Source organism: Gossypium arboreum, chromosome 3 (assembly GCF_025698485.1).
Source record: "Gossypium arboreum isolate Shixiya-1 chromosome 3, ASM2569848v2, whole genome shotgun sequence".
NCBI lineage: Eukaryota > Viridiplantae > Streptophyta > Magnoliopsida > Malvales > Malvaceae > Gossypium > Gossypium arboreum.
This window is the reverse complement of record NC_069072.1, coordinates 84341463-84358156: the sequence shown is the minus strand read 5'-3', so window position 1 is coordinate 84358156 and position 16694 is coordinate 84341463. Positions and strand designations below refer to the sequence as shown.

Sequence of the window (16694 nt, the reverse complement as noted above, 5' to 3'; positions counted from 1 at the left end):
AGTTACCTACCATATAATCTAATATTCTTACCAAAAGATTATTACTGTAAAGCATATCTTCAAATTTATTTAAATAACTTATTTTACTTACCTTTTATCAATAAAATATTGTAAAGAGTCAATAGCATTGAAAAATAAATACACAAACTACGATTCAATTTCTACTTCTATGGAAGATATCCTTTTTTTTTTTCAAATAATTTCATTCTATTTTAATAGTATTGCAGAAAACAAAAATAGAAAACAATCATACATATACATTTATACTATATATTAATTCCATTAATTCAATTTTAGTTGGGTTAGAAAATTATTAAAAATCCTTTATTTTTAAAAGAATAAATATTAATTTGAAAAACAATTATATATTTTTACATTTTGATAAGTTCATGATAAAAACAATTATCACACCTTAAATTAACTTAATTTTTTCATTTGAAGAGTTAATTTTGATTTTCCTATAATTTTTTATAAACTTAATCATGAATGTTTTTTAAAAATATTTATCTTCAAGCATGTCCTTCAAAACAAACAAAATATTTTATGGTTAAACATAAACATAATCCATTTAAAATTAAAAGAAAACTATACTTAAACATGTTCAAGTTCACATCTTCCTCATTGTTACAAATACTACCAATAGAGTTAAAACTCAATCGAAAATATTTGTTCATTTTATTAAAGACTTTATTTTAATAACATATATAAGTTTACTTATATAAATTTATACAGTAATAATGAAGTATGAGTTATTACTTATTAAAAAGTTAAAATGTTTAGTTTTCTGTTTCTTTTTAAGAATGTTTAAGTGAATGTGTTTTCACAATCAATCTATAAGTTTTACACCAACATTATATTCGACTTTTAAACATCGGATCAAATTTAAAATAAAAATAAAAATAAATAAAAAGATGAAACTAATCAACATACACTGTAATGTCATTCAATAAACAATGTGAAAATGAGTTTTGATTTGTTTAACCTGATTACTTGCAGCCATTAATGACAAAAGCTAATAGGAAAGGCAGATTAAATAAGCATTTCTATTTCTATGCTTCACTGTGCTTGTATTAAACGTCTTTCCATTAGGTTTTCATGCTTGATAGTTAACCGCACATTATAAATATTAACATCCCCTTGGCTAGTTTCCTGCAAATATTCAATAATCAATTTGTAGAACACGTTGATAAAGCAACTCTTTCTCTAGTTCATTTTTTGCAATGGCTAGTAACAAGAATCGTTTTTACGATGATTGCTTCATTATCAACTCGGAAAAAGCAAGTTACTTGGATCTTTTGGGTCTACTTTTTTCCTCTAAATTGAAACAAAGAAGATTCATCGACGCTCCGGAGCAGCATAACCATCGGTTTCGTCGTCGATTGGTCGTCTTCGGCATGGTTCTCCTTCAGAAGCTCCTCAGTTTGGTGAGAATACCTTTAGCCCTGACGGGGATTGTGGTCGTGACGTTGCTGAATCTTTTAACATACAACGGTGGTTTATCGGGCCTCCTACTCAATCTTATGAAAGGTTTCATTTTGTTCTTTTCTGTTTAATTTGGTTTGCATGAAAAATTGGTAATCTAAAAGGGTATAATGGTGCAGGGAAATTAGTGTGGCCTGAAAAATCATCGGAGATGTACAGATCGATGTTAGGAAATGTGGATACTCGCGTTGAATTAGACAACAACATTAAACCTGGCGACCCCAAATATAAAGCGTTGCTGTCTATGATGGCGTCCAAACTTTCTTACGAGAATGAAGCCTTCATTAAAACCGTTATCATACAACATTGGAAGGTTTTTTTCCTTATATTTATGTGATATTTGCATCTAAGGCAATCATTAATAAAATTGTACATTAACCAAACTTTCCTATTAAACCTTTCTACTCTTTTTTTTTTTTTTTTGAAATGACATTCTAACATTATTTTTTGCAGATGAAATTCTTGAAGTTCTACAGTTTTTGGAACGGTATGTTAGAATCATGTGTTTTATTTTCATTTTCAAGTGACTTCACAGTTTTAATAAAATTAGATTATGACTAGTTACCATGTAGTGAAAATATTCATATAACAATTTTATAAAAATTTAATATAAAAGTTAAATGTAACTTTAACTGAAAAAGTTAAATTAATGAAATTCATAATCACTTAAATTCAAATCATATTTATTTTCTGAATTTATTAAACTAAAAAAACATAAAAAAATCAAACTTTATTGAATGATTCAATTGTGATAATTGAAGATGTAAGGATTCTCTATTAATTTTTGGTTAATTAATTTCCAAAATTTGTGTTTTAATCCGATTAATAGATCACAATTTAAGAGATTTTAATTTAGTTTTTTAACATAGCTCATATGTTCTTCGGTCAACTAGGATAGTTTTCTTTTATATTTTCTTCAATCCTAACTTAGCTATGTGTTTGACAGATTTCGAAGAACGAAGTACAACCCAAGCCTTCATGATGCAAGACACACAGTCTAACCCAAACTTGATAGTGGTTGCATTTAGAGGCACCCAACCATTTAGTGCCTACGACTGGAAGACCAACGTTGATATATCTTGGTATGAGCTTAAAGACATGGGTAAGGGGAAGATCCATAGTGGTTTTATGAAAGCTCTTGGCATGCAAAAGACCAAGGGTTGGCCTAAAGAGATCCAACAATCCACTCACCAACATCAATTTGCTTACTACACTCTCAGACAAAAGCTGTGGGAGGTTTTGGAAGAGAATCGAGATGCCAGGTTAATAGTGACAGGGCACAGCTTAGGTTCGGCATTAGCAGTACTCTTTGTTGCTGTCCTAATGTTACATGAGGAGGAATGGTTATTGGAGAAATTGGAAGCTGTTTACACCTTTGGGCAACCTAGGGTTGGGGACCATAAGTTTGGGGAGTTCATGATTGACAAGTTGAGGAAATTTGATGTGAAATATTTCAGGTATGTTTACAGCAATGACATGGTGGCCAGGATTCCCCCTGATGATGACACCTTCCTTTCCAAGCATTTTGGACCCTGCTTCTATTTCAACAGCTTCTATAATGGGAAGGTAAGTCCCCTATTTTTAATTGGGATAAATTTTAAAATTATACATGAACTTTAATTTAATATATAATTTGATATATGAGCTTTGATTTGGTGTAATTATAGACATAAAACTTTGATTGTGGTTCAAATCTATACCTTAAACTTTAATTTTGATTCACCATACACGTTTAATTAAATAAATATATCAATTTGTTTTTATATTTGATAAATATAATTATTTGTATATGCAATGTATAAAGATAAAATGATGTTATATCAATAATTGTATTAATAATTTATGAGAATTAGATCAAATAAAAATTTATATATAAAATTACACATTAAACTAAAATTCATATATAATTTTTGGATTTATGCCTTTTAATTTAAAATAACTCTCATGTTCTTCTACAACTCCTTAATATAAACTTATATAAAAGTTTATGAATCAAGTTGGACCGGATTTCGCCAAGTCTATGTGTAGTATTAATAATAGCATCAAACTTTGTCTAAACTCACTAATATTTAAAATAGCTACTCAAAGTCATTTAAACTTCCATATATATATATATATATATATATATATATATATATATTAATTTTAAAATATAATTATATTTATTAAATATTTGATAATTATATATCTTTTACTATATTTTAATAAAAATTTTAAACATAAACAAATTAACATATTTTTTAATATTTTTATTATAGTGTAATATATTTAATTTTCAAATCATATAAATTATATAATATATAAAATAAAATAAAAATAATATACGCCAAACTTGAAAACAAGCAAATAAAGTTTAGACTTTAAATTTTAAAGCCTTTAAATTTTAAAGCTTAAGCCTAATACATATTTTAAATGGTTCTAATTTTTTTTTCAAACTTTTTTTCGAGTCTAATAAAAATATTTTCAAATCATAGGAAACCAATTCGATTATTGAGTAGTCTATCCCCAAACTACAGATTTCAGAACAATAGGAATTGGAGTAGGGATCGGTTTGAGAACAAATTTTTGAAATGCAGGTTTTGTCAGAAGAACCGAACAAGAATTACTTCTCTTGGCTATGGGCGATACCAAAAAGGATGATCGCAGTTTGGGAGCTTATTAGGGCTTTCATTCTTCCTTACATGAAGGGTCCAGAGTACAAGGAAAACTGGGTTATGATAACGTTGAGGATAATGGGATTAGTAACACCTGGAATGTCAGCTCATATGCCTCAAGATTATGTCAATTCTATCCGGCTCGGAACCTTGCCCTCGGTTCACCAACTTAAAAGAGATTGAAACCTATTTCAATACTCATAAACCTCATAATTGGAAGGTATGAATTACAATAAGGATATATTCCATGAACATGTATAGAGATGTAAGAATACAGATATGTGAAAATAGATTTAGTGATTGGAAGATCTTAACTGCAACCTAAGTGGTATTTGTAGAAAAAAAGAAAGATGTAATTAATGCGCGATTCTTTATGGAATTCAATAAAAGTAAATGAAGCGATCATTGGTAATTATGAAAATTGTGAAAGCTTCAATTGTGATATACATTTAGAAGTTTTGCTGACAAAAATAGGTAAAAGTTTAATTGAGACCCTTAAACTAACAGTTAGATTGTATTTTACCTCTTTTACTTAAAAAAATAAGTAAATTTGTTCCTATATATTAGATCAGAGAGTAAATTTTTCCTTTTTGTTAAAAATTTCATCCATTTGTACTGTTAAAAACTAAAGTGACTAATAGAATAATCAAATAGTGCCACATGTACCTCATGCTGATGTATATATACCAGTTTTCAATAGAAAAATGGACGAAATTTTTAATAGGACCAGTTTTCTCTTGGATCTAATGTACAAAGATTAATTTCCCATTTTTTGAGTAAAAGGGAAAAAATACAATTTGACTCATAGTATAGGGACCTCCATGATACTTACCTAAAACTGAAATGCTTTCCATCTATGACTCAAAGAGAAAATAACAAAAGAAAATTTCTATGGTTTGTTATTCATCAAGAGGAAGATACATCTTAAATACCAATAGATGAAATACATAAAGCAACCTATTTACTTGGAATGTTGAAGTGTTGATTTAAATAATAAAAATAGGTAATGATTTTTAGCAAGTGCAATTGTCATAGGTTGTGAATCAAAGCTCGTGACTATTGTGCACAGAATGTCCCATGGAGGTCAATTGATTAAATGGGGCTTATTTGACTCGCTTGAACTGGCTTGACTCATGGAACATATGGAAAACCCATCTACTTGAAGCCTTGGTGGCCCATTGAAACACTTTAGTAAAACTAAAGTTACTAAAGTTACCAAAGTAATTAAAGTAAATCCTACGGGGTAAAGATATATAGAGTTTAAATCCCTTAGGACTTTCAATTTTAGATAGGCTTTAATCTTGACTATCAATGCAACTCAATTTGTACTGTTGGTTTTGGGGGAGCTCAAATATAAATAGAGACATCCCTCTTCATTTGTCAGCATCCATTGAATCCCATTATATTCTATTCTTGAGTTAAAGAATAAATTTGAGAGAATTTACTCAAAAACTTTGTCTGCATTACATTTTTGTGGCGTTTTCAATTATGTCATCACTCTTTAACTTTTGAGTTGCTTCCTCTATATTATTCAATGCCTTAGAGAATTTTCAAGAGGATTCACACTTTGCAATAGTTAGGTTGACTTAGGTGGATTTAAAGAAAAGAAATCACCTAAGGTTGCGCAATTTGTTAAACTAAAGTTCTAGCCCCTTGACAGTTGGTATCCGAGCCAGTGTCGAAGGCGCCATTTGAGATGTCGAAAGGGGTAGACAAGTAAGTTGAGCCTATAGAAACCCGTAGGAGGGGCATGAAAGCTAAAAGCTCAAAGGGTATGTTGTCAACTTTAGATGGAAAGGTTGCCAAACTCGAGGGATCCATGTACAATGTGAGGAAAATCGTTGAAGAAGTTGATAGGCGTACCAAAAAGCTACTATTGAAGTAGGATTAGCTCAATGATCAAATGGCGAAGGCCCTCAATGATAATATGGATTTGATTCAAGGGGTTTTCAATACTGCTGTGGGTGAGTTGACTAAGAAAAATGAGCCCCCAAGGCTATGGTGTTGACCTTGAAGAAACAGATTGAAGAGCTTAAGGGGGAGCTCAATATCTACAAAGCTACTTTGGGCAGTGGTGTGTTTGTTGCGGCATCCAAGCCTAAGGTAGATGTCCCGAAGCTAAAAGAGTTCAATGGAACGAGGCCTGGAAAGGATGTAGACAACTTATTGTGGGGAATGGAGGAATACTTTCATGCCAAAGGCATCATGGATGATGCTACTAAGGTAAATATTGTTTCCATGTATTTTATTGATGTTACTTTGTTATGGTGGCATCATAGGTCCACAGATGAGAGACGATGTGGTACCACTATTAGGACTTGGGAGTTCCATAGTGAATTCAAGAGACAGTTTTACCGAAGTATGTTGAGGATGAGGCTCAAGCTAAGTTGCACCAACTTAGGCAATAACACATAGCTAGGGAGTACGTGAAGGAGTCTAGCGAACTCATGCTCCAGATTTCTTATTTGGATGAGAATGAGACATTTTTCTCCTTTATGGATGGGTTTAAGCCTTGGGCAAAGCAAGAATTGCAATGCCGATGAGTAAAGAAACTTTCCAAAAAAATAACTATAATGGAGTCTTTAATCAAGCTTGTTCTGGGGAAAAAAAACAAGTTTGAGGCTTCTGAGCCTCAAGAGATGGGAAATGATGAGAGAGATAAAGAAGGGCAAGTTAAAAACGACAATAACAATAGTTTTAATAGGAAACTACATAATGGAAAGTGGAAGCCCAAGAACAAACTAAAGGGGCCAATAAGATGCTTCATTTGTGAACATCCACACATCGTGAGGGACTATCCAAAATGATCTGTACTTCCTTCCATGAAAGGGGATGATAAGCCAAATAGAGGATCAATGAGGCTTGGTTTGATCCTATCTGTTATTGTAGCTAAGAAGGTCAAAGAGAGTGAGAAAAAAGCTAGTAGAATGCATCTTATGTTGTGGTCTGCATAGGATGTGGGATTGTCTATAGCGATCCAAGATATTCGCAAGAATAAAAAAAGGTGGAGCTTGTTGAGAATAAGGTATTGAAGTTTATATCAATCATATTCAATTCTACTGAGGTGAAGAAGGATCGTAAGCAGAAAAGGTTGATTTTTGTGAATGTAACGACCCATGGTTTGTTAATTTGATTGATTAGAAAACTAATCATGGTAAGGGGTTGAAATTGTAAAGGTGGTAGAAGTGACCATTATAGATTTCTTTCACTATTGATATTAAGTTGATTGATTAGGAACTAAAATGATAATTTAGCCATTTTTATCTATAGTTTTCGAACAGGTGCTGGCATTAGTTATAATGATGTTAATCTTGATTAATAATTAGATTAGGCATGTATATATTTATATACCGTATCATAGTTGATGGAAAGAGGTAGTTCATTTTCCTTCCTTCATCCTCTCCATCACCGTTTTTCTTCTTTGTTTAGCCAGGAAAGTTAGTCAAGCTTTGTGCTCTTGTATGGCAAGCTAAACCAAACCTGTTGTGCACAAATTTTATGTTTTTGAGATTGTTGGGTTTCAAAATAGCTAACGGTGATGTACTTTTCTAAAACTGTTAAGGATTTCATAGGATTACTATTGTTGAATGCTTTAAATTATAATGTTAAATGATTAGATTAGAAGTGAAGCCATGAAAATGGATCACTTGATAAAATAAAAATTTGTTAGCCCTAAATATCAGGTTTTAAGTATAGACATTTCAAAACTAGTTTGAGATTTCTATAAACTATGTTATAAAAGAGTTCAATTGTATATTGTGTTAGGCATAAAGGAATTTTGAGTGATAGAAATGAAGTGACTTATATGCTTTACAAGCTAATTAATGATGTTGGTTGACAAAAATTGGACTAAAATTATGTTATAGATCAAGACTTGAATCCTCCAAGAGAAGATCATGGGAAAGGAAAAGTTGTTGAGTAGACTCTAGTGTGGTGTGTCAACATTCCGCTAGGTAAGTTCATACAATATAAACATTATTTAACTTTCTTTCCTTTTTGTTCTTAAATTGTATATTTGAAAATTTGGAAAGTAGATTTGGTTGCTAAATATATAGAGGAGAAAATTGAATTATGTTATGAAGGAATGTGAATGGAATTACAAAATTGCAACGTCTTGATGAATTTCGTAAAATACTCATACACGTTGTTACATGTTATTTTCTGATGATTCTGAGATCCAGGATTTGTTGTAGACTCAAAGATACAAATGGCATAGGTTTAGCATGGATTGGTGGTTTGATGTGGTTTTAAAGGTTTAGCCTAGATTGGTAACCTTACATGTATATATAGCCCTGGCCAAGCTTTCATTGTGTCGATAAAGGTTAAACCTGAATAGGTAACTTGACAGCCTTGTGTTTGATTAGCTCAAATGATCCCTTCATGTGAAGCGTACTTGTGTTTTGTGTTCTTTTACGATGTTTATCGAGTAATACAAAACATGTGAAATGTGAAATTGGAAAATTAGAAAATGAGTTGAAAGGAAAAATTATGAGAATGAATTTAACATGAAAAGTGTTATTGTATCATGTTGCATACTTGATATACTGTATGTGATGAAGTATATGCACTTATCTTGTTGGCGAATTATGTTGGCTGATAGGTAAAGTATGTTTGTGTATTAAATTATCAAACAATTATCATGTGAGGTAAGGAAACTTTCAAACTTTTATGAGCTTACTAAGTATTCTAAATACTTACACCTTGATTACTTTTACCTTTTAGATTTTGAACTTTCAGAACACGTTGTTCGGATCAGCAAGAAATTCACACTATCCACTAGAAGTTGGGTTAGACTCCTAATTTATTTGAGTTGATCTAAGTTACATGTTTATAGTCACTTGGATATTTGTAAACAAACTTGTTAAACTTTGAAGGTGAATATTTTGAGTTTTTGTGATGTATGATAATAAATATGAAGTTCAGTTTTGTTATGTTCCGTGTTTTAAGTTCTACGGGACCTTCTATAGTGGGGGCTATCTACGAAACAATTTGCCATTTTTGGGTGTCCGTAGAAGATATTCCAAATTAGATTATATGCCTTATGTTGTTGCAAAAGTTGTGTCCCTGGAATAATTCACAGTTTAACCATCTGAAATACTATTTGCAGCTGATTGATCCACTGGAGCGATCCGTCACCTATTAGTCTATGACATGGTCCACCATGTATCTTTAAAGTATGTAAATGTTATGCAAGTTTTGTGTGGTAACCTCCTGTAGCTCAGGTCCGACAATTGGACCGGGCAAGGGGTGTTACATTTAGTGGTATCAGAGTTATGATTCAATCAATTTTAGGATTAAAACGTAGTGCGTATGAGTCTAAAAATACATGCCACTTGTATCCAGTAAGAGTATGATCACTTTTGATCGAATCTAATTTTTGTTTATAATATAGATAAAAGATGCCTGCTGAGTTTAATCATGCTGCACCTGATGAGGTAGATAGAAATGTACTAGCTCCTAAGCAAAGAGCTGCTTTGAGTTCGCCCTTAGCTCAAAGGCATGAAAGGATGCGTGGTAACTTATTTCGGATAATGAATGAGTGGTATGCAAAGTTCCTGCGAACAAATCTTGTGGCTCCGTAACCTCCACCCCTTAATATGTCTCCCCTAACAACCTTGCATTCTCCAACTTTAAACCTGATAAATGTTTATAAACTTCTGATCGATAAAATTCGAAAATTTAAAGCTGAAGAATTTTGAGAAAACAAGTTGGTGATCTAGCTAAAGTCAAATATTGGCCAAAAAATATGCAGTGTTTTCTTGATGAGTTGATATGTCTGCCAAATGATTGTTTGAGGTGCACTATCTCATTATTGAAATATGGGGCCTATCAGTGGTGGACTACGCTGACTGTAGTGGTTCAAAGGAAAGAGTAGACTTAGAATTCTTCCAAATTGAATTTAGGAAGAAATATATCAGTTCGCAGTATTTGGAAAAGAAGAAGAAATAGTTTCTCATGCTAAAACAAAGAAACATGTTAATGGCGGAATATGAGAGGGAATTTCTTCAGCTTTGTAAATATGCTAGAGAGATAGTTCCTACCAAAGCTGAAATGTGTATTCGCTTTGATTAAGGCTTGAATGAAGAAATTCAAATGTTGGTCATTGTTCTTGAAATTAAGGAGTTTGTTATTTTGGCGGATAGGGCACGAAAAATGGAGGATATATGTAATGTAATATCCCAAATTCGGGCCGAATCAGAATAGTGGTTTCGTGACCACAAATCCAAGATAAAAATAATTATTTTATGATTATTTTGAGGTCTATGATATGATTGCATGATTGTGTGAAAATTTCGTGAAGAAATTCTATGCATAAAGAGCTTAATTTGAAGTTAGGGACTGAATTGAATAAGTTGCAAAACTTGCATTCTAGAAGTTTCTAGTATGAAATTGCTTTGAAATATTAATTAGGAGGTCTTAAATAGCAATTTGACCAATTTTTAAGTTTATGGACAAAAATTGGACATGGATGGAATTTTTGGAAAGTTTAGTAAAAAGGGCATTTTGGTCATTTAGGGGTAAAATGAATTAAAATACAAAATTAAAAGCCAATTTTGTTTATATTCTTCGCCATGGACGTGTATAGCAAGGAAGACTCCATGGCTAGGGTTTCCAAGCTTCCAAGCTCGATTGTAAGTCCGTTCTAGCCTCGTTTTTAATGATTTTTACGTTTTTGGAGTCCCGGTAACTTGATTTAGCTTATGCTAGCAATAATTCAACCTAGGGTTCATATTTGGAAAAATACCCATAGGTGAAATTTGTGTATTTTGGTGTTTTATGATAGAATATGAAGTTTTAAATTATGTTAGACAACTTGTGCTACTCGGTTTTAAGTGAAAACGAGCAAAAGGGCTTAATTGGTAAAAATACCTAATAGTCATAAGTACATGTTAGAGTGAGAATTTGATGTTTCCATAGAAGGGAAAAATGATCAGCATGTCATAAAACATAAGAAAATAGCATGAAGTTTAATTTCTGAACCTTGGGGCAAAAGTACAAATATGCAAAAGTTTAGGGGTCAAAATGAAAATTTTTAAAAATATGATTTTTGGGCCCGTATGAATAGTGTGACTAATTATTAGGCTAAATGTGATATTATAGATGAAGGAAATCGAGATTCAGGCTTAAATTGGGAAAATACAAGGTTATGGACTAAAATGGTAAATTGTCGTTTCTGGATCGAGGTAAGTTCGTATGATAATAATAATAATGCAATGTTATGTTTGAATTATATTTCTTACTATTATTGCATATATTGTATGATTTAATATATTGGAAAAGTTGATGGAATGGTGTTTATGATGTGGAAATATGACATGAAAGAATGTTACATGAAATGCAAGAAAATGAAGATACATGACAAGTGATATATGAAATATGTGATATATGAAATATGTGATATATGTTATGTAAATTCTTAAAAGCTGATTTGATATTTGAGTTGTGTCTTATTATACTATGAATGGACAATTGGTACTATAGATAGTGAGATCGACACTTCGAGTAAATTCGTACATAAATAATCTATCGATTCTTTTTATGTTATTATATTTTGATATCATATGAAATGTGGCTGCCTATCAAATGGTTATTTGATGCAAATTATGAATTTAAATTGATTACGGACAATTTAGTAAAATGTTGAAAAGTGAGGAATTTCCCGATTGAACCTTCGGAATAAAAACGATACGAATGATCTATTGCGAGGTCGCATGTGTAGTACTAAGTGCAGGCTACTACGTGTATCAGATGGTTAGGTCACGTGTGTAGTACTAAGTGCAGGCTACTACGTGTACCGGATAATTGGTCACGTGTGTAGTACTAAGTGCAGGCTACTACATGTACCGGATAATTGGTTGCATTTGTAGTACTATGTGCAGGCTACTATGCGTACCCAATAGCTTTGGCTACAAGTGTGAAAATATGTGCAGGCAATTGAGTATCAGTTATTTTTCCGAAAAGTTCAACGGGAAAATCAATTAAGTAAAAATACAATTGAACATGATTATATGATGAATAAGTGTAGGTATATGTTTATGAAAAATTATGAGCAATGTGCTCGATAATTGGGTGAATTTTGATAAGACAAAATGGATTAAGTGGAATTATGTAAGAATGAATTTTAGTGGTAAAATAGTGTTGGACAGCAGCAGTTGCATGACTTTGAAAATTCACTAAAAATTTTGGAAGTTGAATAAAAATGCAAATGATATATGAAAATAAATCTTAATGAGTCTATTTTCACATGAAAGAAACAGGGGAAGCAAATGAATTCTATATTGTGTGATATTTGAATTCTTGTGAAACAGGGTCTGAATGAATTCGAGATTCCCTGTTCTGAATTTAGAAATTCACCATAAATTGTAAAAAAATTATTAAGAGTCATACCTTACATGTATGGATTCCTTATTGAGTCTATTTTTAAGGGAAACAAACTGCATGGTCGTTGTAATTCTGTACAGGGATAAATTTGGTTCGTAGTGCACAGAGGTCAAAGTAGTCGTACTCTGAAATAGGGGAGACTTTAACTAATAAACTGTACTAATTGGCTAAACCAAAAATTCTGGAAATTTTATGGGAGAAATATATATGAATCTAGTTTCAAGGGAAAATTAATGAAACTAAATTTGGAGTTTTGTACCTTCAGATATGAATGATTTAGTAACTGTAACTCGATAACACATCTTAACCTGAATATGTGTAATTGTACAATTATAGTGTTTTATCTTGAAAAGCATGGTAGTAATTGCTTATTATTTTCATATGAACTTACTAAGCATAAAGCTTACCCATCCTCTCCATTTCTTTAGTATTGGCAGGTCAGCTCGGGGTTGGAGATCGTCGGAGGCAAAATCACACTATCAAACTATCATTTTTGGGAAAATTAATTCAAATATTAGAAATATCAAGTGAGTGGCATGTATAGGAAGTTGGTTTGGGATATGTATTTTTATTATGATTTTGACCATACGTATCAGTCTGCATTGAGTTGTCGTATATGATCATGAGATGTAGTCCTTATCCATTATGGTTTATAAGTTTAATTAATTGTGCCATGTCCTATGTTTTGATGTGATGATATAGTTAGCTTTGTTTGTTATGCATGTGTTCGAAAAGTTTTGAATTAAATAAAATTTTATGGCCCGGTTTTCATCTATGTTTATTGTTAAATCTGGTAATGCCTCGTACTCTGTTCTGGCCTTGGATACGGGTAAGGGGTGTTACATGTAATGCCAAGAAGCAAGTTCAAATGAAACAACGAGATTTAAGCAAGCGGAGTACATCTAATTCCTTTCCCCTTCTACCAAAAAGGTTCAAAGATGTTTTAAATAGGTTTACACCTTATTTTGGATATTTGGGGAGAGATCAATCTTAACATGAAAGTCCAAGACCCCGGGCAACATCAATTGCCAGTGCAGGTAGTATCCGCAACTCGAATAAGCCGATATGTGATAATTGCGGTAAAAACCATTTTGGTGAATGGCGATTGAAGAGTGGAGCCTATTTTCGATGTAGATCGACTGAGCATTTTTTGAAGGATTGCTCTTATAAAATCAAAATTAGATCCAAGCATATCACTAAACCATCAACCACCCCGTAGAGAGGTAGAAAATCAGGATCCAAAAGTAACGCGAGAATTAGATGCAATGCCAGATGTGAAATGACTACGAAGTCTGAAGATTGAGCACCGGCCAGGGCATACGCAATCCGATCTAAAGAAGAAGTTGCTTCCCCTGATGTGATTGCTGGTACATTCTCACTTTTTGATGTTTCTATTTATGTTTTAATTGATCCTAGATCAACGCATTCTTATATATGCACTATATTAGTAATTGCGAAAAATATGCCAGTAGAATTGACTGAGTTTGATGTTAGTGTATCGAATCCTTTAGGAAAGTGCATCACCGTTAATAAGATATATAGTAAGTGTCTGCTAAAATTTTAGGGTTATGAGTTTCTTACAGATTTGATGTTATTATCATTTGATAAGTTTGACATCATTCTTGGTATGGATTGGTTGACCATTGACCACCTATAAACGTGTTGTCGTTTATATTAAAAATATCACACCAAAAATATATTGAATTAAATTAGCGGTGTCCACAAGTGTATGGGTTAAATTGTAATATAGAAAAGTTTACAACGAAAACTAGTAAGTATTCCAAGGGTCATACCAAAGGGTTGCATATTGGAGAAGTTATTATTAAATTAATTATAGAAAATAATTACTAATCTAATCGAGTCCTAAATTAAGTATTAGTAGCTTATCATGGATAAGGGATTTGTAAGCCCTATCCCAAATACAAGATCCAGCTATCCACTCGTGGTCTTCCAACCAACTCAAACTCAAGGGTCCTTGGACCCATTCAAACTCAAGGGACCTCCAACCAACTCAAAGTCAAAGGTCCTCAGACTGACTCAAACTTAAATGACCATCTTGATTGCAATGTTCCACTAGCTAACATAGATGGAGCTTGCAACAATTCCAACGCTACTTAGGCACACTCTTGCACTACTCAAGTGCCCTCAAATCGATTGTCTGTAAGAGCCTTCTTTAGTTCCAGTAGCAGGAAACGAAAATGATTCTCATGTTTAAACAATAGTATGATTTGCTTCTAAATTGTTGGAAATATACCAGTGCAAAGTAAAATCGTTAGCGTTAACAAGAAACCAAACTAGGTGTAAATAAATAAAGCAATCATTGTGGAAGAACCACTTCTTAGAAGCAAATTCGTCCTGATCGATGTAATTGTGCAGTGGACATCGCCCCCAAGATTAACACAGTACTTCAACATTTGTACACCCAAATAAAGAAGGTGGAACACAATTGGTATTGCTCTTCTCGAAAGGAATCAAAATCGAAAAACAAAAGCAATTAGTTGGAAATCTGATCAAAAAATAAAATGGAAGAAAACCAGCAAAACCACATTATGTTCAATTCATAGGAAAGTTTGGAAAGGTCATAGGCTGTCCCACTTAAAACCCAATCTCCTAGATAGAATTTTCCTCTCATGTAATTTCGCTGAACACCAAAATTTAGAGAAAAGAAAGAAGTTATTTTTCTCTTTTTGTGTCCTGTGAATAATGAGGAGAATGACCTCCTATTTATATAGTTTTCTAAAAGGCATCAATTTCTAAAAATAGCAGAGGATTTTCCTCAATTGAAATATGCTGAAAATATTTTTTGCAAAAGTTAGATGATTTCTCAACCAAAAATATTTTGAAAAATATTTTCTATAACAGTGAGAATTTTCCTATAACTAAAAATATTCTAAAAATATTCTTTTGCATTACCAACAAAAAAATTATAAATAATTTATACACATTGAAAAGTTAACATAATAAATCCGTGGATAATTATTTAATTCGCTTTTATCCAAACCTTGAAAACAGTAAAAAAACTTTAAAATTCTAAAACGAATTTAAACATTTTTTTAAATTAAAACAAATAAAAATACTTTTAAAATTTTAAAGTTTAAATATTGTTTGCACATTTGAAGTGGAATAAAAAACATAATTAAAAATATGTAATTAATATAATTAAAACATAATCAGATATATTTTAAAAAGAAAATAGATCTAAATATTTCATTAAGAACAAATGAATTTCAAAAAGAATTTCAAATAAATTTTCAATACTTTTAATTTAGAAAGACATATTTTTAAATATTTTAGATGTAAAATTAATTCATGTTTTGAAACTAATTTAAATAGTGTGCTAAACTAATAATATTAAAATAGATTAAAATTTCAAAATTTAATTACATATTAAAAAATATTAAAAAAAAAAGAACATATGAAGACACACACGAGGACAAAGATGACAATTGCATTTTGGTTGGAGATTTTTCTAAGTATTCTGTAAAATTTTATGCAAAACATAATAAATCATACTAGGATACATATAATAATTTTATTTATATTTTCAATTGTAACTATTTAATTTTTAAAGTTACATTTGTAATTATTAAATTTTACAGTTAAATTTATGGAAAAATATTCACTTTCTAACTTTTTAATCATCCTTTATGAAATACTTTCATCTTTTACGGTATCATGTATGTGTACAATGATAATTTCAATCTTTTAATTTCTTTACCATATTTTATGTATAATATATATAAATAAATATTAATTTTAACAGAAACAAATAAATAAATAAATTTTAATACAAAATAATTTAATATATTTTAATTAATACATACAATTAATTCATGCATATCAACTGAACCCCAACCTGATTTAATCCGGTCATAAATATCTCTAGGAATGGCATAAACTCTACAAATAAAACAAATAGAAAATGATAAAGAAGAAAATCTGGAAACAAAAAGAATTATTCTCTAATGAAATATTTGAAATGATGTAATATTCTCTACACTAAGAGAAACCAAAATGTAATACTGCCACCTAAACCAGTTGACAATCAGCGCCACAGCATCGTAAGACGATTCACTTCGAACGGCAATGATATTGGACTTAAAAACTTTCTGCTACTTTCCAATGCTATGCATCAACTATAAAAATGAATTATGCATACTGCATGTATGAAACAGA

The 16694-nt window shown here is 31.3% G+C and overlaps 1 protein-coding gene across 1 annotated transcript; it reads left to right on the top strand.

Moving 5' to 3' along the window:
- The first annotated feature begins 1220 nt into the window (after nucleotides 1-1220).
- LOC108465107 (triacylglycerol lipase OBL1-like) lies at nucleotides 1221-4319 on the top strand. The gene is made up of 5 exons (XM_017765422.2): nucleotides 1221-1527; nucleotides 1602-1795; nucleotides 1936-1969; nucleotides 2429-3048; nucleotides 4059-4319. The coding sequence occupies exons 1-5, from the start codon at nucleotides 1221-1223 to the stop codon at nucleotides 4317-4319; spliced, it is 1416 nt and encodes a 471-aa protein (XP_017620911.1).
- The last annotated feature ends 12375 nt before the right edge of the window (nucleotides 4320-16694 follow it).

Bases quoted from the DNA above. Each gene is read 5' to 3' on its own strand.
- LOC108465107 (XM_017765422.2), top strand. From the start codon at position 1,221: ATGGCTAGTAACAAGAATCGTTTTTACGATGATTGCTTCATTATCAAC. The intron at 1,970-2,428 runs GTATGTTAGAAT...TGTGTTTGACAG, and splicing joins GTTCTACAGTTTTTGGAACG to ATTTCGAAGAACGAAGTACA. The intron at 3,049-4,058 runs GTAAGTCCCCTA...TTTGAAATGCAG, and splicing joins ACAGCTTCTATAATGGGAAG to GTTTTGTCAGAAGAACCGAA.